This window comes from Alligator sinensis, unplaced genomic scaffold (assembly GCF_000455745.1).
Source record: "Alligator sinensis unplaced genomic scaffold, ASM45574v1 scaffold1322_1, whole genome shotgun sequence".
In the NCBI taxonomy this organism is placed as follows: Eukaryota; Metazoa; Chordata; order Crocodylia; family Alligatoridae; genus Alligator; species Alligator sinensis.
In genome coordinates, this window is record NW_005842116.1 from 180675 (window position 1) to 202522 (window position 21848).

The following is a 21848-nucleotide window of genomic DNA, read 5'->3' on the forward strand; positions in this document are numbered from 1 at the left end:
GTTTTCCTTTATCACAATGCACTAAATGGACTGAGCCTTTTATAGCAAACAGCTTCTTTTTAATTAGTTGCTTGGGGGTTCATTAGGATCAGGTTGTGCTGTGCTTTCCTCTAGCCACCAAGCCAGCCCAAATCACTGCGCAAAGAAAGGCAACATCTATTTCGCCCGTGGCGTCAAGCCCCAGCTCCACTACAGGCACCACGAGCACGCCTGCAAGAGTCATAAGCAGCACTCCTGCCTATGAAGCAACTGGGAGCATGACCCAGGGAGTCACGGAGGGTCCCAGGACAAACAACTTTGCCCGCCGCCACTATCCTAAAAGGTGAGTTCCAGCCGCTTTCCTTCATCACCGACTTCTGTACAATTAACTCTCCCCAAAATGACATCACTCCTCAGGCTCACATAATTATGTCTTGACATAGAAGCTGAGGAGTGGATCTGCATGTCAGAACTGGCACTAAAACCACCTCCTCCCTTGACTTTCCAGCCCTGTGACGCGCAAACGGAAAGATAACCCTTATATCCTGATAAGCATTATCCTGGTAATTCCAGTGCTAATGGCTTCTGTGTTAATGATGAGGAAACTACTACGATGGAAGAAAGGTAAGTAAAAAGCCACATCGAACAGACTGTGGGATAAAGAGTGCACGCCGCTGTGCGGTACTAAGAGCAGACAGGGTCGACTTTCTCTTCTCTCTCAAAACCTGTGGATTTCTGCTTTAGATACATTCACAGCATTCACTTTATCTCCCCCAACAGGCAAGGAATTTTATTTTTCACTGTCAACATGGTAGGCAGCCCTAGAAGCAGTATAGTCACCTGGACAAAATTCACAAATACCGGCAAAAATAGCTGCTTTTTTGGCTGTAATGGCATGCCCTTCCCCTCGGCATCTGAGCCTTTCCAGTAGTACTTTAAGTGATGTAGCTATCAAGTACAGCAAACCATTGCCGACTTTTCACCTGACCTCACCTCTGGAGAACAGCTGGACAGTCAATAAAACAATTTCCAATGAGGCATGAAACCTGGGCCCGGCCCTTCCATTCTGTGTCACGTTGGCATCTCAGGGACAGGTGGGCTGTATTTCAATGACCTTTAAAGAAGCAACTTGTAATCCATACAATAAAGGCTAATGAACAGAGTCTTTGCCCAGAAATGACGCTAGCAGCACCATTTTGTACTTTAGGGCTTGATCTGTAGAAGTGCTGAGTATGCGTGACTTCCATTAATGGGAGATGCACATGTTCGGTACTTCTGAAGTTTCAACCGTTAGCTTATTGCAGTATCCTGAATCATAAATGATCCACACATTTAGCTTTTGGACTGATTTGAAGGCAGTCAGTGTGCTGCCATTGCTATCTACATGTTTGCATCTTTCCAAGAAGCAGTTTCCAACGGGACCCGTGAAATAAGCCAGAGGCTGAGTGTGCTCGAACGTCTCCAAGGACAGGGTCCAGCAGAGAATATCTACAGTGCATGTCCCCGGCTGCCTCGACAGAACAGTAAGTTCCCCCACCACAGTTCAATACCTTGTTAGTTATTCCCCAACTCTGCTCTTTCTAATCTGTAGCAGGTGTTCACTAATGCTCAGTGGGTGGAAGGTGACTCGACTTCCAGGGACACCATAGATTCATAGATGTTAGATTCATAGATTCATAAATGTTAGGGTCGGAAGGGACCTCAATAAATCATCGAGTCCGACCAGTGCAAGGCTGGAATAGTTCCCTAAAATCTCTGAATTAACCTGGGCTTTCAGCAGGGACAGTGAAAGCAGAACTTCCCTCAATATCTAATATCACAAGAAGAAAAAAACACACGGCTTTGGCTGGTGTGCATATCTGCAAGTACTTGGCAGCTGGTTATGGAGCTGTCCTCAAATACCCTGGTAACCCCTCTCCTCTGGCTCATACAGCGCATGCCTCTTATGCTGCTAAAGCACTTGGCTGCAGTACAAGGTGCTCCTAAGCTCAGCCAGAGCCTGGTGGAACCTGTCTTGCTCCTTCCTCCCCTGCCTTTTGTTCACAAAAATTACCAAAGTGAAGTTGCACAACAGGACAAATTAAGCGTCGGTGCTGCGGAAGGGGAAAGAAAGTGGATGGGCTAATTATAGCAACGTGCCTCATTTGGCTGCCAGAACACCTGGGTAGGCCAGGAAAGGCTAGAAAGGCGTCAAGCTAGGGCTCCCCCGGGCTGCGGTAGTGGAGAGCACCGGCCACTGAGATACAGACTGAGCCTCTGCAAGAGACCCAAACTCAAATGGCCCGTAGGGGACAGACCTGGGAAATTAATGCTGGGGACTGACTACTCCAAACCAGGGGAGCGTATATACACTATATAGTTAACAATGCAGTTTACATCAGAGCAAGCGCCGACCCCTGCTCCCACCTGCATTCCCCAATCACTCTCAGGGCAAAGGCCTGTGAGAAGTCTTGCACCAGGCTCTGATGGTCAGCCAACTCAGGCGCTGTTGAATTGACAGACGGGATAAATGCCTAGGCCCGTTATTGAGGCAGAAATGACCACATAACCGCAGCTATTAGTCAAGCTGTTACGCAAGACATTTATAGATCCATTTTAAAACCTGGAAGCACACTGGAAGCCAGGGAAGTTGCTGCAGAGAAGGGGCAAGCTGCTTCAAACACCAGGAGAGAGCCAGATAGACTGGATAGATGGCACCAAAAATACTCCTGATGGACTAGAAGACAGCAAACTAGGTGAGACGGCCTTTTCCTGGTGGCCCAGCCAGAACAGCTTGTGCATTCAGGCTGATTTGGGGAATTACAGCCGACAAAAACACATTGAAACCTTTCAGCAGGCACAGTTTGATTCATGGTTGGCCTGGTCAGCATGTGGTACATCTAAAACATACATTATAGCTCATGTACTTGAGCTGAGAACAGCACTGCTGAAGTGTGGGACAGATACTCTAGGGCACATGGGCACGGCATTCTGGTTGAGGTCAGGAGCAGATGCCTAAATACCTGTGAGGACCTGGACATTTGGATCTGAGGAGCTAGGGAACCTGGTTATTCCCCAGCTGAGCTCAGGTCAGCATGACATTGCTTGTGACCCACCCACAACTGAAAGAAAACAAGATGGAAACGGTAGGAAGTGTATAAATAGATTAGGAGTCTATTTTAGGCGCGCTCTCTCTCCCTCTCCTGTCATTTCACTAGGAATTTGTCTGTCTCCAGTATAATTAGGCAAGCAGAGTCATTCATAATTACCTGAGCTATCAGCTGCAGACGGCTGATAATATCCAGATGAGTCCAACTTCTCATCATACCTGTTTCCTCCTCTGAAGCTTTCCCAAGCAGCTGTGCTGTTGTTTCTGCATTGCATCACCCACCGCTTCTTTTAGGTCATAGTGACATTTCATCTCATGGCTCAGAAGCTGCAGAGCCATTAAAACCCGTGTAATCTTTTCCATACACCAGAGGCGGGTAGGAGGATATGGCAGTCTGCTTGGACAGCAGCAGCTGTGCCAATCTGACCAGGGAGATATAGCCCCGAGCCGTGGGATTTGCTATCCATCGTGGGACACTGCATGGTGAACCAAACAGGAAGCTCCCAGAGATTAGGACCTATATTTAGTCCTTGCTTCAGTAGTGGAATCCTCTCCTGATTCCATTGAAGATGACTGGGGTGTAAATCTGTGACAATTTACACCTGAATCAACTTGCTATACCATTCAGTGGATTCGAAATACAGCCCATCCCATTAACTTTGCTCTTATGTTTTCAACCAAAGTACATGTATCAGGTCTTGAGTCAATCCAACTTTGATGTAACCCCACTTAAGTCACACTAGAGGTGTGCACATGTGCTCCAACAAGAGTGAAATATCAATAGCTTAAAAAAAATGACTTAATGTTATTCCTGGAGACCTATCTCTTCCTTAACCGCCATATTCACTGCTGCCCCTGCCCTGGTTCCAAATGGCAGCGGAAGTGGGAAAACTGAAATACTGCACATGTGAAAAGAAAGACAGTGGGTGCATCTACACATGCATTTACTCTGCATTAAATGTACTGTGCAGTAACTTAGTGCACAGAAAGCGGTTTTTAGGCCAGCGTCTACACGTGCAGCCGTTAAAGTGCAGTAACACTACGTGTGGACGGACTTGGGACTGAAGTTCATCCCAAGTCCATCCACACACACTGTATTATTCCGCAGCAAGGCTTCCCAGGAGAAGTTAGACAAGCAGGTACAACAATAGGAAGCAGCTTGTGTACTTGCAAGGTGTGCGACTTAAAGGACGGTTCATCTTGGTGTGACAGTGTTCTGGCTGTGAGGGCAATGAAGCTCTAGGAGGTTGTCGATCATAAACTAATAATGCAATAGTCATACTAATAAAATGAAGCCTAGCTCTTACAGAGATTTTTCAGCCACAGCTCTCATGGTTGTTTACAAATGATGTCTGCATGGCTGTCTCCTTTTTGTTTTACAAACTGGGGAATGCGACATGCAGTGATGTAACATGGTACCAGAGACATTAAGGATAATTGGTGACCTAGCCTTGGTACAGCATGTTCACTACAGTTGATTATCTAGAGATTTGTCCAGTCGAGTTTAAATAACCCTACTGATGGAGGCTTCAATTCCTTACGTTATTCTCTTGCCTAAGAAATCTGAAACTAGGGATGTTTTTCTGAAACTCAGCTTCAATTTAGCTTGTTCAGTTCAATCTTCTTGTTCCATACGCCACCGTGGACCACTCTAATTTGTTTTCTTTCCCCTCCTACAGTGAAAACCGAACCCTCTGGAAATCAATGGCAAAACTCTTATATACTTCAATCAGGGCTTTAACACTGAGATTTTTATACTCTTTGGTTATTTCAAGCAGTCGGGCTGATAGATTTTTTAGCTTACCATCTTTTCCAAACTTTTTTTTTAAGGCTATGCTATTCCTCCAATCCCAATATCATGTTTATTGTTTTTCTTTGAATTCCCCCTAAAGTGTCATTATTTTTTTTATACGAGGTATGTCAAACTAAATGCAATGTCCTAGTATTAATCACCTGGTCAGTACAGAGAGGGAACATCCCCAATCTGATTTGAACAAAGTCTGCCAGCCGCTGACCAGCTTCTTGTATGCATGTGTGCATAGTGTCTGCTTTCTCTAAGTGTTAATAGGCTTAACTTCAAGCACCACAACCCTTTGCAGCACCTTGTGAAACTCAATGCCAGATTTTTATAACCAGGTGCTTTTCTCTTATCAGTTCTTTCTGCTAGCCTCAAGCCTTAAGAGGCACATGATCCGGACATATCCAAGACCTTGGAGTCTTGCAGTCTAGGACTTGGATGCAGCTCCAGCCTGATCTCTTTCTAATCGTTTCCAACTTCTATTGCTTTTCCTTCCAAATGCCATGAACCAAAATGTTTAAAACACAGGGAAAATCATTGCTGTTTATGTTGGAACAAAGCTGAGTCTATTGATGGACAATATGGTAGAACCTATCAACTGCTAAACAAAAGCAAGGCAACCTTGTTCAATAGTCCAGTAATTAGAGCAGCTGGAAAATTATACTAAAATAATAACGAATTCAGATTAGTAACAGAGCCACAGTGTGTTAGTAGGACATAGGTTAAAGTAGATGGGAATTAAAACATAGTTCAGGACCGGTATATAGGGTGTGTACGTGGGTATTTCCAGAACTGGTTTGTTTCCTATCCAGTGGAGCCACCTCTGCATTATACATCCTGTTGCTTTCCTCCTCCTCTTTTTCCGCAGTCAAGCTGGATCCATATCCAGAGACTGATGCTGTGGGAGAAGACAGGAAATGCTTCCATTTAGGAAACATACCAAACTTACTTAGTGTGCAAGCCTGAGTTTTTCTCTGCTGGCAGTAATTCAAAGAAGGTACCAAGTAGTTGGATGTTCCAACAGGCTCTTCAGTCCTGGATGAGGCAGGAAAGGCATGTCCTTTCAGAACGGCTTAAGGCAAGCTGGAGAATTGCAATTCAATTCATTTCTGACAAAGTTGACATCATCGGCACTCATCCGCACTAGCGACAGAATGGAAGTTAGGTATTTTTCTTTTCCTGCTCGTGGGCTTGTCCATTCAAACTTCAGCTGGATTTTTCCACATTTGCAACACCCTTTAGTCGTCACATCCTCTTGCCAGCCATGCATTTTTGAAAGCCGAGAAGCACTAATTCTAGACACTTTCACTAACAGCATAGATTTGCTTCAGTTTAACGCATTATATTGTGTTCCCTCTAAAACTGAGATTTTCACAGGGGCCCAAGCCTTGAGCACAAGTCCACGAGGAAGATTTCCAAAGGCACAAATGGCCGATGTCCTATATACCAGAGCTGGATAATTAGAGCCACCACCATCAGATGCCCCCCACTCTGGCCCTTTATTCTATAGACCTTATCCCCAGAAAGGGGGAGCTAGGAGAGGGGTTAGAAACTCAAGGGTCCCTCGGGTCATATGTCTAAGGCAGTCCCATTTTTTTAGGCAAAGGCACTCAAGGGAGCAGCAGGGCTAGACTCATGTCTGGCTGCTTTTGACTTCCCAGCCTGAATGACAAGGAGCTCACGTATACGGCCATGTTGACTGAGGACAGTCTTCAGCACAAGTCCAGGGCAGGGCTGAAATTCAGCCTTCTGGAGCTAGAGCGGTGGCTGTGCCATCACACCCTAGCTAGAAAGGGGTGCCCATTGGCAAAATGGAAGTGCTCCTTGGAAACCTGATTTGGTTAAGGAACTCTCATTTTATTACTACCAATTAGTGACCCATGAACATTCACCCTGAAAGTTTCTCTGGGGTGCTTTCAGGCACAGGACAAGTCTTTGGGCAGATCTCAGTTTAAACTTCCCGCTTAGAAACTCTGCCCACCAAGCTTGATTGCAATGCTGCCTACCTTCCTGGTCTCCGGCGTCTTGAAAAACCTGTCCTGGCACCTTCAGCCAGATCCCGAAAACCCCACCTCTAACTGGCAAGCTTCCACTCCCTCTTCTATCAATCCATGCCCAGATGCTGACAGGGAAATAAATATTCAAGGTGGTTTCTGGCAAACAAAATGGGCCTATACAGAGTCCATAGATGTTAGATCACTGGTTCCTGCCCAACCACAGGTTTTACTTCCCACAAACATGCACACAAAACAACATTAACTCCCCACATTTCCTCCTATTGTCTGCAAAAGCCCCCAGGTGCATTGAAAATACCCATACCAGGTCTTAAACTAGGACAAGGTGCCAACTGTAATTTGGTGTTGTAGTGCATTTGGGCAAATGTTTGACTTGCATGTTTTCAGTTCCTTCTTTCCAAGTCAGGTCTTAATATAGTCTTGCGGCCTGGTTCTCCACAGCTTTCCCTGAGAGCAGAGGGGTAGAGTTGCCTAAAGTTCTTGCACTGGTGCCAATAATGTCATACAAAGTGTAAGCCTCTTTTGTAGAGATTCAGAATGGGAAATTTCCTTCACTACAGCTGAGAGCTTTGTCCATTGACTTCCATGAGGCTGTATTTAGCCAATATATTTTTAAATAGGAAGGCACCACTAAAACCATTTAATACCAGGTTTGCCATGACATAAAGGCTGCTAACAGTCTTGTTGGATGCCTAGTCACCTAAATCCCATTTTAATTAGTCACCTAATACGCTAAGGTACTTTTGTAAATTCCCTAAGGCATCAATCTGCATAATTAGGCAAATAAATACCTTGGAAAACTCTGGTCCTCCTCTGAACTCCCAAGAGTCCTACTCATTCATTATGATATCAAGTCCCCTAAGTTGTGATGGACCCTAAGCATTCATTTTCTATCTTTTACAAAAGCATCTCAATCAACATTTAAAAACTTAAACTGATACAGTATCTACTACACTACCTGTAGAGCTGTTCCAATAGTTCATTGCCCTCACTGTTAAAAATTGCATTTTGTTTTTGGCCTGAATGTCTCAAGCTTTTCAGTCATCAGGTCGTGAACTTATTTTCCAGAAGCGACTGTCTATCCAATTTCCAAGTGTTCTTTAATTTTGGGCTTCTAGATGTTCAGCTTTCAATTACTTGGGCCTGATTTTCCCCTGATGTCTAGCATGCCATACTTCTCCTGACTTCAAGTAGAGTTTGGGGTCAGCTCAGCATTGGTAGAAGTCAGGCCCAGTCTGGGCCTTAAAACCAAAGCACCCACCCCAAAGATGAAATCTATTTCTATTAGACCTGTTGCTTTATATACAGTGCACTAAGTAAGTCAGTTGCTTTTTTTATGTACTATCTGTTATCTATGATCTTTCACAGGTCTCCATGTGCCTGGTGAATTGAATCAGCAGAGAGTTGACTCAGGAGAGCTGTATACCCTATTATGGACATGTGAAGCGCTCCCCAGTCATCAACCCAATAGAAGCATCAGCCATCAAACCAACACACACTGCCTGGAAGTTATTTCTTAGTTTTTTCCTTAGATCTCGCTCAAAGTCAGTATACTGACGGATACCAAAACCGGCAAGTTCTAGTGCATAGGTAGAGGCAACATTTTCTTCTAAACATTTGTTCAGTGCACGTGAAGTTTTCCCCTATGCAGGCAGCCAATGTAGGAGCTCATGTTCCTTATACTCGTGTAACTCCATTGACTTCAGTGAAGTTTTGGATTATTGGTAGATTTATTTGAGAGAGATTAGATTCAGGCCCTAGCCAACTATCACAGCCCTGGAGTATGTCCCTCTTGAACCATGGAGAAAACTTTTGTTGCCACTGTCCAAACAGCAGATACACCCCACAGGCTGCTTTCCAGAGGCTCTCATGTGGTATTTAGCTCTCCCTTTCATGATTTTTGGTTTTAGCCCAGGACCCCACATAACCCTGGTGCATTAACAATAGGGAGAACGGCTGTGTTAGTAGGAGAGTAGAAGAGGACCACAGGTCCCATCTCTGTCTGGCCTCATTAAACAATCCCTTCATATTATAGCTAACTCTTCTCCCTCCTGCAGACAGAGACCTCCTTCCCCTTCTTAGATGCTGTGCTTCATTTAAACACCGTCTAAAGAAAGAAGTTACCCACATTTGCTTTTTAAGTTAGCTGTTAACATTTTATTAGCCGAAAAAGAACAACAACTCTGACCACATATTTAAATACAGAATTAAACAGCTTGAGAACTGCAAGAACAAATATTGTCTTTACACCTGACAACAGCAGCTTGTACAATATGTACATACTGAGTGACTGGCAATACAATCATGCCATTTATCATAGAAGAAGAGACACAGTTATCACATACTCTCTTGACTATAAATACTTTTAAATTAGTTTATAAATAGCGCATATTTAAAATAAATAGCCTTTGGAACTTGCACAGCAACTTCAATAAAGGATCTCAAAGTCCTTTGCAAGGACGGATGTTAAAAAAGGGAAAACTATTTTTAATGGCAATATTTTTTACCAGCAGGCCTGCTGGTGTCTGATAAGTTCTAGTTGCCAAAGCCTGTGCCAGAGAACTGAGAACTTCACAAGGTGTTAGGTTGGATGAAGGCTTATCCATGTTTGTGTAACACTGGGACTGATCTCATCTCACTCACACTTGGAATAAAATGCTGGGCCCATTTGAAGCCAACATTCGACTTGCCTGGAACCAGGATTTCACTCCAGTTGTGTAGCCTTGTGACATCCTCTGCTACAACGGGGTTATTCTGGGTTTGCACGGGATTAAGTGAAAGGAGACTAAGCAAGCTGGAAAGCGTGAGCATCGCCTCACTCAGAGAAGTTGTCGCATTCAACTCAATGAGATATTTAGGAATGCAATGGTTTTAAGCATCTGATGAAGCAGGCAGTTGCCTATGAAATCTCATGCCTCTCTGAACAATTTAGTCTTGAAGGTGTCACCCTGCCCTGCATTTTGCATGATTTCAGACCAACACAGCTAACCACCTCTCTAAGCATTCAAAAGAGGTCCAACTGGAAGTAAAAGAGGCTTTTGAGATATTTAAGGGACCTCTCACTAGTAGACAAACGGGAAATGCTGTTGGAAGAGTGGTTCTCATCATATTATGGTGCCACAGGGGCAAATTTTAAAAGTTATCCACAATTTTGTTTTTTAGGAGAAATGTTCAATGGATTCAATTCAAATGCAGGGCTGGGGGAAGATTCTAGCTTTTTTTTTTTTTTTTTTTTTTATACTGTGACGTTCATCTCAGCACCCACGGCTACCAAGTATGCATTGTAATCAAACAGAGACAAGGGATGCTCCTGAATTAATCCAGCTCCAAACTCTGATGCAAGGCCATCATTAACAATAAATGATGGAAGTGCAGCCATGTGAGATTTTAAAAAACAGCCTGTTTCTGCCCTAGTCCCAGGTTTTGTGCTGCAAAGTAGCAAGAGCTTATCACTCTGAGATTAGGCCAGTTTTGGTTACACAGCGCTCTCATTGGAAAGCAACATGGAGCCACTGATGTTCTAGAGATCAGCGTCTCGCAGGATGCCTCCCTGAGCTGTACGGACACCAGGCCTCTGTAAGCAACATGCACAGGGCCAGCTCTTCAGCTGGGGTAAAACACTGCATCTCCCCGAGACTCAGCGGAGCTACACCCATTTACACCTCTTGCTGAGTTTTCCCACAACATTGCAAACAACAAGCAGAACAGAATATATAAACAATGCAAATAAATTAAGACATAAAAAAAAAAAAAATAGGCTTTGCTCTAGTTTCTGTCTTCTCTCTTAGTTCTTAGCCTTTTCCATCCAGTTAAAGAGAATGTCCATCTCACCCAGAGCTTTGATGGCTGCTGTGTCACGATCCAGCTAAAGGAGGAAAATAGAAGTTGTGGTGTTAGTGCCTTCACAAAGGCCATCTTGATTTGGTATTGTTTATGCAATAAATGTCATCTATCAAGACATTTCGAGCTTGGATCATTTTGATTTGAGTTTTCCATTGATTTTCTCTGGCTCTTATAAGCTGTAATCACCATAACCAGTCAGGCTTTGCCAGCTGGTGCCATGCAGCCAATACAGCTGTTTCCTAAATATAATATGAAGGAAGACTGTAGCATTTGTAAATACTGATCTTTAGGAACAATGGGTAAAATGTGCCAGCATGCTTTGGTGAACTAAGAGACAGAGCTCAATTATAGAGTCCACATCCAGACACACAGGCTAAGTACAGTCAAAAAGCCTGAGGCTGAATCAGTTCAGAGCAGACAGCTTGGACCAGGGCTAGCACACCCACCCTGAAAGTGGGGGGTTGCAGGGCAGGTGCAAAGCATCCTGGGATGCTGGGGGACTGCGAGTTAACTTGAATCTGGAGGGGATTTGGGATAAAAGTTCAATAACTAGTTTAGGTTAAATTGGTTTAAGTGTGATACTGCATCCATCTAGGTTTATCTTAACCCGGTTTCAGCCATTTTGAAAGTGGTTTACATGCACTGAACTTCTGTTATGTTACAGATTTGAACTGGTTTCTGATCACTTATACCAGTTTATGGGTCATTTGTCCCCCTAGCCACGGTGCTTTGAAGGTTTTAGGATGAATTCTAGAGCCACTGAAAACAGCCTAGTTGAATAAGCAATGGGCTATGCCATTGTTGTATTCATAGGGAAGTAGGGCTGGAAGGGATGCCCAGAGGTCAGAGTCCTACCCAGTGCCGGCTTAGTCACTTTGGTCAATTATTTTTCCTCCATTTCTCTGCCTACACTTTGTTGGCTTTGCCTAAATAGACTCTTGGGAACATAACTTCTCCGTTTCTGTGCGGCACCTGATGCAAGAGAGTCCTGCTTTAAGAGGGGCCTCCCAGAAACACAAACACACAAGGGAGTGTGCCGTTTTCTCCCCCACCAGCTAGGAGGGGAAACTTTCTGGGTGGTTGATGGCTGGGAGCATCTCCCCCACCAAGTTACCTTTTCGTATTCCTCTCTGAGGAGCTCGAGTCGACGGTTTGCCTCCGCCCCACAGGCGCACTTCTTTTGATCATGCTGGGCAAAGAGAATGCAAAAAACCACAGTTAGAACTAGTGGGCAAAATAAACCAAATATGCTTATTGCTTAGTCTGGAGAGTGGATTTAGGGCAGCCCTGGAGATGGGGGTTCCTTCTCCAGAGCTAAGCAGGACTCATCTGCAGCGCAGACTACTCTGTACTGCCCTGACTTGGGCTTGCAGAAGTAGACAAGTTGCTCAGTGTCTACAGCCCAATCAGTCTTTTGCTCAGAGAGAAGGGGAAACTAGCAGCAGGCATGGTGGTGCTTTTCCCACAAGTACCCACCAGGATCTACCCTTTCATGCTTCATGACCTGGTAGCACTTGGCTGGAGTTTACAGGGCAACTTAGAGGCAAAAGACCCCATTATGCCATCTCCAGTACACAAGAGCTTCAGTCTTATTCATACACACCAGCGAGAGCATTATTCTATTCGGCGTTCCTTCTATAACATACTTCACGCTCTGCTGCCATAGCCACTGAACTCCACCTTGTCATGCTGCCAACATCTCCCTTCCCTAGGGTACTTACACACTGTCTCAGGGTGGTCTTAACGCTGAGGAAAGAGTTCGACAGGCTGCTGGTCTTCCTCCGCAGCAGGGGGTTTGTAGCTTGGTAATGTCTGAAAACGTTTTCAACGTAGAACCTCAGCAGGTGGCGGAGTAAGCAGCAGCTCTCCAATGCCTGAGAGAAGAAGAAAGGACATGAAGCATATAGCACAGCCAAAATAACCTGTGTATACCTGAACTAACTGAGAATATTCAGAAGAGGGCACATTTATACAGTCCGTCTGGAAAATGAAGGCGATTCTGTATAATGCGCATTTCTAACTCCCTAAGTTTTCCCTTCCAAGAAGCCCTGATTTGCTACACAAGTTTTCCATAATTATTTCTATTCTATTCACACCCATATTGAATTGAGAAAGCAATTATCTCATTGGTATGGTCCTGTCAATGAGATTATTGCAATACTCGCTGGATAACAATCCTCCTTGCTGTACCCATGACTGCGATGTGGGACCAGGGGTGCATGTCTGACTGAGAACCACCCACAGAGGCCAGAGGGAGCTAGGAACAAAGCAGGAAACAAGGTAAGAAACAGATCTAAGTGCAGTTTAAAACAGATGCTTTCATCTGCTCTTAACGCACTATTCTTCATCCAAGAGCCCTCCAAAGGGAACCGTTCCTAAGGCTGAACTGCCATTTTTACGAGACCTTTAGACAGCATGAAATACATGGTCTTAGAAAGAGGGACATAAGATGCAGATGGAATTGCAGGAGACAGAACTGCTCTCAGCCCTGGAGCTGGGGCAGGATATGCTGGAAGAAGAGGGAAAGTGGGTAGGGAAGCCTTATAGATGCAGAAGCTGTGGGAAGTAGAAGTTAGGGAGGGGAGGAGATTCCACATACAAAAAGTGAAAGACATAATGAAGGGAATAAAGGCAGTGACAGGTCCATGACAGTCTCCATAGGCGAAGCAACAAGGTGGGCAAAGGTCTAAGTTAAGTTCAAAGAGAAAACAGAGTGCTTGTAGATGAAGCAAAATTCAAATCAAGGGGAGGGAAGGCTGAAAAAGCAGATCCCATGGAGCTTCCCCCATTGGAGCACCACACTTTCTAGCCAAATCACAGCGCTTACCGGGACGTTATGCAGAAGGATCTTCTTCAGCAATACAGTGTCAGTAACATGGTCCTGATCTTGCTGCAATCACAGAAGAAAGATAAATGATTTGAATGAGGATACAGGATGCAAAGGCAGAATAAGAAAGAATACCTATTCTACTATAGGTAGCTTAGATTTATAGTCAGGCATCTGAGATTATGGTTTGGGCAACTGTTCCTTTTTTATATTGCCCCCACATGGCATCGAAAGGAGTTATACAAGGGCATCTGTTTTAATATAACTGGCAACATCCCAAGGAAAGGGTGAGTAATGTTAACTGCAAATGCCCACAACTTTAAAGGGGAATTGCCCAATGAGATACTCCATTCACCGGAAGGTCTCTCTCTGAACCTGTTTTTGGATGAGGTCACATTTGCCACTGCTTTGACTGGTCTTCTGTTATTCAAACCTCACAATAAGCTCACAATTTCCTTTGACTGGCAAGTGTAAACTGTACTTACAACAGTTCCTCTGATTACATCAAAGTAGGTTTTGATTTCCTGGAGAGATGTACCACTCAGTTCACAAACACCAAAACGCAGCTTTCTGCCTTCTGAAAAGGTGATTGCAAAGACAAATGGAAGTGCAAGCAGGTAGGAGAAGCATCCCATGGTCTTCATCATGCTGTTGCCCAGACAAGCTGAATGCCTGCTTAAAAGAAAGGGAGATGCTAAAGGTAAGGTTCCTTTTGAGCCTGATTTTCAGAGGCGCAGCTCTCATTGATGTTTTGTGGGGTCACGGATGATTCCCCAATTTGCCATTTTCAGTTATCGGTAGGAATGAAAAAATCCATTTCCACCATTAATTCTGCTATTTGACACAAAAAGAATGAATTATATCTTCAGCACATCGACTCAGTGGGACAGATGCTGCGCTGATAGAAATCAGCATAGTAACAGTAAATCATAATATGCTTTTCTGAATGAGGATGAATTTAGCCATGTGCTTAATTTTAAGCAGCACTTAAGGCACAGATCAAAGCCTTAATATAACAGACCACCCTCACTTCCCTTAGGTGATTATTCCATTCATTTTGCTTAACAAACCAAGAACATAATATATGGAAAAACACAAACGAAATGTGACCAAGCTACTGACAAAAGTGAATTTAATAGTAAATGCAATTGATCCCCGACACCTGCCTTTCTTTTCTAATCTACTTAGGCTCTTAAGGGTTAGAAACCAGAAAACAGTAATTTATTCACTAATAGTACTTTGCCTTCCCATTGTCCATGTAAGCGTCTCCAAGCACTTTACTAACCAATGAATTTATCCTCCAAACATTTCTGCAAGGTGTGTAAAAGTTGCATGCATAAGGAAACCGGGCACAGGGAGTTAATGACTTAACATTGCACAGGATGTTCATGACAGAGCTAGAAAATACAAGCCAGCGTTTCCAATTCACCTTCCTGCTTTTATACCAAATACAGCAGAAATGCAAAAATTCTGTATCTTCAGTACCATTAACTAGTAGCTTTTTTCTAGTTAGGATCTGAAATGATTAGTCTAGGCTTTTTGTGTACAGTTTATAAAGAAGTAATGTTTAGACATACAGCTAATACTTCTCTACCTATACATGGACCTAGTCTAGAATCTAGATGATATTTTTGTCCTGGTCCAGTCCATCCCAAACTGATTTTATGCCCAAAACGATGCTTGTTCTTTGCCTGTCCTTCAAGCAGTTTTTAGATTTTCTTTGACTGCTATAATAAATGATTTGTTCCATGGAATAATTTGATTCCTCTAGTCTACAAACAATTCAGGTGCAACATATAAACCAAACCTATTTAAATATTAACAATTTTCAAATATATAGCGCTTTTCTTCCAAATACTTCTGCACTAAGCTAAGTACAGAACAGTAATAGGGTAATTCAATTTCTTACCTGAATTACTTGGAGACAGGAGCAGGTATGGATGGACAGGAGCAGGTATGGATGGATTGCAAGGACCAAAAACCAGTCCTTTTATACACCTGTAGGGAAGTTTCCTACAAACATTTAACCTGCCAGTTGCATTAGGTTGTGGGCGGCTTCTCCTACCTTCATTTCTATGTTTCATTTGCATATTTCGAAAAAAAAAGAGAAAGTTTCACTAAAGTAAGCAACCCCCCCAAAATACTCCAGCCATGAGCAATTAGGAGGTGACTTCATACACTTGCAGATTCATAATGATTTTGCAGTTGCATTGCGGATGGGCTCAGGACTTGCCTTCTTAGCAGAGCACTTAAGATTTACATAATTTCTCCTACTCTTTTGTGAATCACTTGCAACACAAGACTAGAAAGGACCTCCTGGGTCATCAAGTCCAGTCTCCTACAATTACAAGAAACTTTGTCTGATACCCCCCATTAAAAATGGGATCATCAAAACCTAGCCTGAAATCTGTTGGATTTTTGCCCCCGCTGCTCTTGTTGGAGGGCTGATCAAAAAGAGTGTTTTTCTGACCGTTATACAAATTCTCTGGTTTCCAGCCTGGCTTTCTGCTTCTCTAGCAGCTGAAATTTCCTTTAATTTAAATAGATTTTCCCTCCCCTCCTTCACATTTGTCATCTTAGGCCTTGTTTTCCTAGGTTAAACAAGCCATTTTCTTTTAGGCTCTTCTCCTAAGCCTGGTTCTCCATTCTCATTATCCTAATAGTCAGTCTTTGCTCTAGTTAAATGTGCATCTTCTGTACTCAAGTTGTCAGAACCAGATGAGACCTAACCAATGCTTTACAGTAGTATTAATACGTCCAGGTCTTACCCCAGATCTCTTTTTTAAATTACACAATGTATTTTTAAAGATGAACAAAAAGTAGATAAATTCCTACATACGGATTAAAGAGAGCACTTGATAGAAAAAAAAAATAAGGAGTAAAGCACAGTTGAAATTGTAAAGGCTGGGAACTAGAATTCATAGTGTGTTAATATTAACCTAGTCCCAAACCAGGATTTTCTCTCTGATGAAAAATTCAACTTATTTAAAAAAAAAAAAAAAAACCAGCCCAAATCAAACTGCCGCTCTAGATTTTGTAATTTGGGAACCATCTTTTCTGAAGTTTAGATTTCTAATGAAAAACTGAATTTTTTTTTTTCCCCCCCCCATAAGACTGACACTTTTGGCAAAAATATTAATTTAGATGGAGACCCAGGTTTCAGCTGGAAAAAAAAATGTCAACCAGTCCTTTAAAGGGTTGTGTAAATCCATATATACATAGAGGCACGTACCCAAAAGAATGCCTCAGGGTGTATAGTGCTAACACGAGTGTATATATAGTCATTAGAAAAGTTACCGGAATATTTGTTGCGCTTAGAGTTAATGGATACAGCCCCAAGCCTTTTCACATAGAAAAGATGTACTCCTATAGGTTACTTTTTGCTCCTATTCAGCCAGTTTCTTTAGTTTTTCTAAAGGCAAAAAAATTAAGCCAATAGGCTAAACAGCACAGAGAGAAAAAACATCACGTACACATACGGTGAACTTCTCTGCTTTTGCAGCATTTATCAAGCAGTCACCAAGCACACAGACCCACAGCTTAGCTGCCCTGGATCTATAGGATGATACTTCCTAATCCCTTTCAAGATAAATAGGAAGAATAAGCAGTTACTATAGGGGGGGGGGGGAAAAGAAGCCATTATATAGTTTATTATAACTGCACAGAGTGGGAGTAAAATGATTATCCCAACCTGTTGATTTTTCACAGAGGCCAAGAAGGCAAGCCAGGTTGTTTTATTGCAAAATACAGCTGTAGCTCAAGACAACAATTCAATTGAGCACTTAATACATGCTCAAGGCCATGCATTGTCAACAAAGCACTAAGAGCATACTTTAGTCCTAGCAAAACCTATCTAAAAGCAGGGCCAAATACAAGGGGAAAACAGTAAAACCCACTAACCATCCTGTGCTGCAGCAACTATAACCATGACAAAAACAACAACTTGAATGGCCTTAAGAGATCTCTAACCCATCAGCAACATGGGATTTACTAGTCAGCTCTAGACCTGGCTTCAGAGCTTTATCTTTAGCACTCCTTCAACTAGCCCAAAGTCTTTTCAGAGGTTCCTCATATATACCTGCCAGTGCAGCCAGGGCTACAGTTCCTCAGTGATTTCCAATATGCTTCACCTGCACCTTAATGACAAGCTAATCAGGCTCTATTCACCAGCAACAGCCTGGCAGCTGCCAGCATCTTGAGACTCAGTTCTTCATTTAGATGGAAAATGATAAAAAAGGAGCCTATCAAAGGTGGTAGCACAGCCTTTACACAGAGACTTTAATGCGGTCCTAGAAACACTGAAGCAACGGGAATGCATTTCCTTCCCTTTGCCAGTCATTAATTCAGTACTCAGAAGTATGTATTTACATGGAGCAAAACGGATTTTCAGTGTAGCTAGGCACCTGGTAGCTCTCATTTTGACAGAGCAAGACTTTCGGAAGATCGCCACGCTGGTGTTTCTGCAAAGGAAGGCAGCTGACTGGGACTGAGCTCTTGCAAAATCTGGCCCCCTGCACATTTAATTCAAGCCCAGTGTTGACCGCTGCAGTTCCACCGTCTGATCTAGAAGCTTTTTCCTTGTCTTGTGTTGCTAACATCCACCCACAGCAGCTGCCATTAAAAAGATGTAGCCTTTGGCCTGACGTGGAAAAAAGGGAAGGGTAAATATTCAGAAACTGTTTATCGATGCAGAGGTTTAAACGTAGCTGTTTGCACTATATAATCTTGTCAGTGAGATGCGGAGACAGATAGCAGGGAGTAAGCTAAAGCAATTTGGGGAAAAAGCAATGATGAAACAGTTGCAACAAAGCAGAGAGGTCACAGTTTCTCTGGATTTTCTGTTTTTAGTCCGGGACAAGGTGCGGGGGTGAAAGCTTGGTGGAGATGTCAAGCAAGGAGCAGAAGTCTTCTGAAGCAGAACAACCAATGTAGCACAGACAGACATTCGGAGGCCCCAAAACGTGCTGGTCTCTCCCTGTCTTTATGAGCTGCCTGTTTGACAGGAGATGATAGCACCAGACAGTAAACTTAGACTGCATTACTCCTATTCTCTCTACGGCTATAGTGATCGTAGTTGATCAGATTGCACGAATGGCAGGGACACGTAGAAAACACACACGCACACATTTAGATCACATTAATATTGATAATATTTTAGGGGAAGAAAGACAGATTACTAGTCAGGCAATGGCAATTTGTCGATGATTTTTTCCAGATTGGGAGTTCTACTTTAAGAATGGGCTGTTAAGCCTTCATTTTGAATGGAAAGCCTGGCGGGGCAAACCCATCCCTGAATTAGCTCAGTTGTCTTCACCTGTGCTGAACCTGGTTCATAGTGCATAAGGCTAGAACAATTAAAACTCTCTTTTTTTTTTTTTTGGAAAGAGTTCAAGCGCTAATTGTGAGTCTTCCCCATACCAACCCTTCCGTTCAACCCCAGGGCAGGTTTACATCAGAGTTGCAGTAAGTGTCACCTATACTTCCATAGAAAGTACAAAGCCTCTGATATCACTTCATTTTTCATTTCCTTCATATCATAGACCAGATTCCTTTCCAGAGAACTCATATTGCTGTAATATTCCTTGCTCTTCAATTTAGAAACTTGAACAGTACAAATTCAACATGGCTGGAAGAATGGGCAGTCATGGGACATCACCTGGGTGGTGAAGGCGGGATCCAGAAGCTAGCATCAAGGTCCAAAGGCAAGACACTGGAGTTTTTAGGGGTCCAAATCAGGACTGGAGAACCCATAACAATACCAAGTCAGGAGACATTATCAGGTCTGAGTGAAGATTTCCCAGTGGCTAGAAGCCAAGCACAGTGGTCTTTACCTTGACAGCCCCACTGCCATCTGCTCTCCGTTGGCTTGGGGTTGGATCCTTCCCAGCTGGGCTAAGGCTCATGATAATGGGATGCATATTTCAAATAGATTTAATAACTGGCTAACTGATAAATCTCAAAACATAACCAACATGGGGAAGCAGCATCAAATGAGCAATGACACCAGTGAAGTACAGCAGGGATTAATTCTTAGCATTATGCTATATATAGCATTTTGTACCAATAACCTGCAAAAAAACCCACATGGCTATAGGTCAAGTTTGCAGACAACTCGCACAGATTAGGGAAATGGTAACTAGTGATGACAAGGGGTCACATCTTCAGTGTAAACTGGACCATTTGGCAAGCTGTTGAAAACAAAGTTGTTTGATCAATGTGAGGTCGTACACCTAGGGACAAAGAGTATAGGTCATAGGCTCTAGTGCAATGTTGTGGCCAATCTACACATATCAAGGAGGCAGAGAAAAGGTCTGTTCCCTCTGAATCAGGCACTGGTGTGACTGCTACAAGAATGCTCTGTCCACAACTTCAAGAAGGATGTTAAAAATTGAAAGGGTTCAGAGAAGAGCCACAAAAATGATTGCAGGCCTGGAAAACATACTATACAGCAAAATGTCCAAGCGCTCAATCTACTTGTCTTCTGAAATCAAAGGGTAAGGGGCAACTTGATCCCTGTCTACAAACATCTCTGGTAACAGAGCGTTCTGCAGTCCAGCAGACAAAGGTATAACAAGCTGCTAAACCTCAAATTTAAAACCAGATAAATTCAGATTAGAAATAAGGCATGTTTCTTTAAAAATGAGGAGCAATAATGATTGGACTGCAATAGATCCTCCACTGCTCAAATTTTACAGCGAAATTGGATTTTTTTTCTGAAATACATGTTCTAGTTCAAACCTGACTATTGAACTTGATGCAGGAATTAATTCAGGGAAGGTCTATGGTGTTCATTATGCAGAAAGTCCAGTTAGAAATTCATGATCTTAAAATATATGGAAATGATGGCTCTAGAGAACAACTCTTGAAATCAATAAAGTTGTATTAATTATGATATAAATAAAACAGGAGCCAAATGTTGTTGCTAATAAAGTGAATGTTAACTATTTCGGGGCTTTCTGGAGTTTTGAATTTCATTTGCAAAATCCTTTGCTTAATGATGGCATAAGTGATTTTCTTTGAGGAGCCTGGATTTTGTTATTTTATTATCCATGTTCAGGATCAACATTAATGTACACTAGAATAGTTTATTAAGATATTAATATTATAGAGTGAAAACAATAAAGCTCTAGAGAAAATTAAATGAGGCACTCTATAAATTACCCTAAACCAACAGAAGGTATGAACAAGTGCTTTTTTCCCCTCTATTTTTAATCATCCCTTAGCACTCTATAGCTGGGCTGTGATTCTCTGTTAAATTAGTTGAGGTGGTTCCAAAAAAATTCTCTTTTCCTATTAAATTTGTAGTGTATTTTAAGAAGGTATTGAATTCAGCCGAATCGCGGGAAGGATAAATTTGTACCATCCCTCGTACAATGAATTCTATAGAAGTGAATATAAACTTAAATCCTTTCTATAATGGAATGATCAACATTTTCCAGTAATTCCTGTAGGATGTTAGAGTCATTTCTGTAAAAACAGTGCTTCTTTTCTCTATCTTCAATTATACTATATGTCATATATAATGTTATATGGATCTGTATATATAGATACATATACAGATATGCGTATGTATACATCATATATAGTTTTGTAAATTCTCCAGAATGGGATACTGCTCTGAGGAATTGCACGTATTTTGGCCTCTTCTGCTCATCTTTGTATCAGGGCCTTCTGGACTGTGCACTCAGGCATCAGATGGGAGGAGTGGGGTTTTGGACAGGCATGAGCTTGCCCAGAGTTGCTGGAAGTGATGGCGATGGTGTAATGCAGAAAGGTGCGTCCTTAGGAAGTGTCCCCCAGGGAATGGAGGGGGAGGAAGGTGAAGGGGTAATGCTTAGGCTCTGGAAATTCCTGAGAAGGAAAAACAGTATCTGCTTCACCCTGGAAACAAACTCTCATCTGTTCTGTCACCCTCCCCCCCCCCACAACTATCCCACTTTGCAAACGAAATGAGTGTAAATTCAATTGTAATGAACCTAAGGATTATCTGGGAGTGGGCACTGGGGAGGTGTTGTGCAAACTTCCTTGGAAACAGCTATGAAAATGCACCTCACCCTCGACAGACAACACCCTTGCCATTGTACTCCAGGCTCCTCATCCTAGCCAATGCACCCATCCACCACAACGGTCAGTTGAAAGAGGACACGTTACCAAACCCTACATTAGGTCACTGATCAGTGTAGACACAAAAAGGCACGGACACGCTGCCGAACCCCCAATCACTGCTTTCCCAAAAGTTTCCCCTTTTATTACTGCCCCTGTTTCGCCATTTCTTAGCATTCAATACAAGATGGAAGT

At 42.8% G+C, this 21848-nt stretch overlaps 2 protein-coding genes across 2 annotated transcripts in view; one reads left to right on the top strand and one right to left on the bottom strand.

Moving 5' to 3' along the window:
- The window catches only part of FCMR (Fc fragment of IgM receptor), a 12738-nt gene extending 3944 nt beyond the window's left edge, over positions 1 to 8794 (top strand). Inside the window, exons 4-7 of the mRNA XM_014520423.2 lie at positions 115 to 322; positions 488 to 603; positions 1386 to 1502; positions 8249 to 8794. Of these exons, the coding sequence (XP_014375909.1) occupies positions 115 to 322; positions 488 to 603; positions 1386 to 1502; positions 8249 to 8400 (593 nt within the window). The 3' untranslated portion in view covers positions 8401 to 8794. The remainder of the gene's footprint in view (positions 1 to 114; positions 323 to 487; positions 604 to 1385; positions 1503 to 8248) is intronic.
- A 1870-nt stretch (positions 8795 to 10664) lies between these two features.
- LOC102382732 (interleukin-20-like) lies at positions 10665 to 15504 on the bottom strand. Its single transcript, XM_006024782.1, has 6 exons — positions 15460 to 15504; positions 14036 to 14222; positions 13551 to 13613; positions 12445 to 12597; positions 11838 to 11912; positions 10665 to 10745 (listed from the first exon to the last, which is right to left on the bottom strand). Exons 2-6 carry the CDS (start codon positions 14195 to 14197, stop codon positions 10665 to 10667), a joined length of 534 nt encoding a protein of 177 aa, XP_006024844.1. The 5' UTR covers positions 14198 to 14222; positions 15460 to 15504.
- Between the last annotated feature and the right edge of the window lie 6344 nt (positions 15505 to 21848).

Coding starts and splice junctions, on each gene's coding strand:
- LOC102382732 (XM_006024782.1), bottom strand. CDS start 14,197: ATGATGAAGACCATGGGATGCTTCTCCTACCTGCTTGCACTTCCATTT. Junction 13,614..14,035: donor ATGTAATCAGAGGAACTGTT/GTAAGTACAGTT, acceptor CTGTGATTGCAG/CAAGATCAGGACCATGTTAC. Junction 10,746..11,837: donor TCAGAGAGGAATACGAAAAG/GTAACTTGGTGG, acceptor TTCCTCCTTTAG/CTGGATCGTGACACAGCAGC.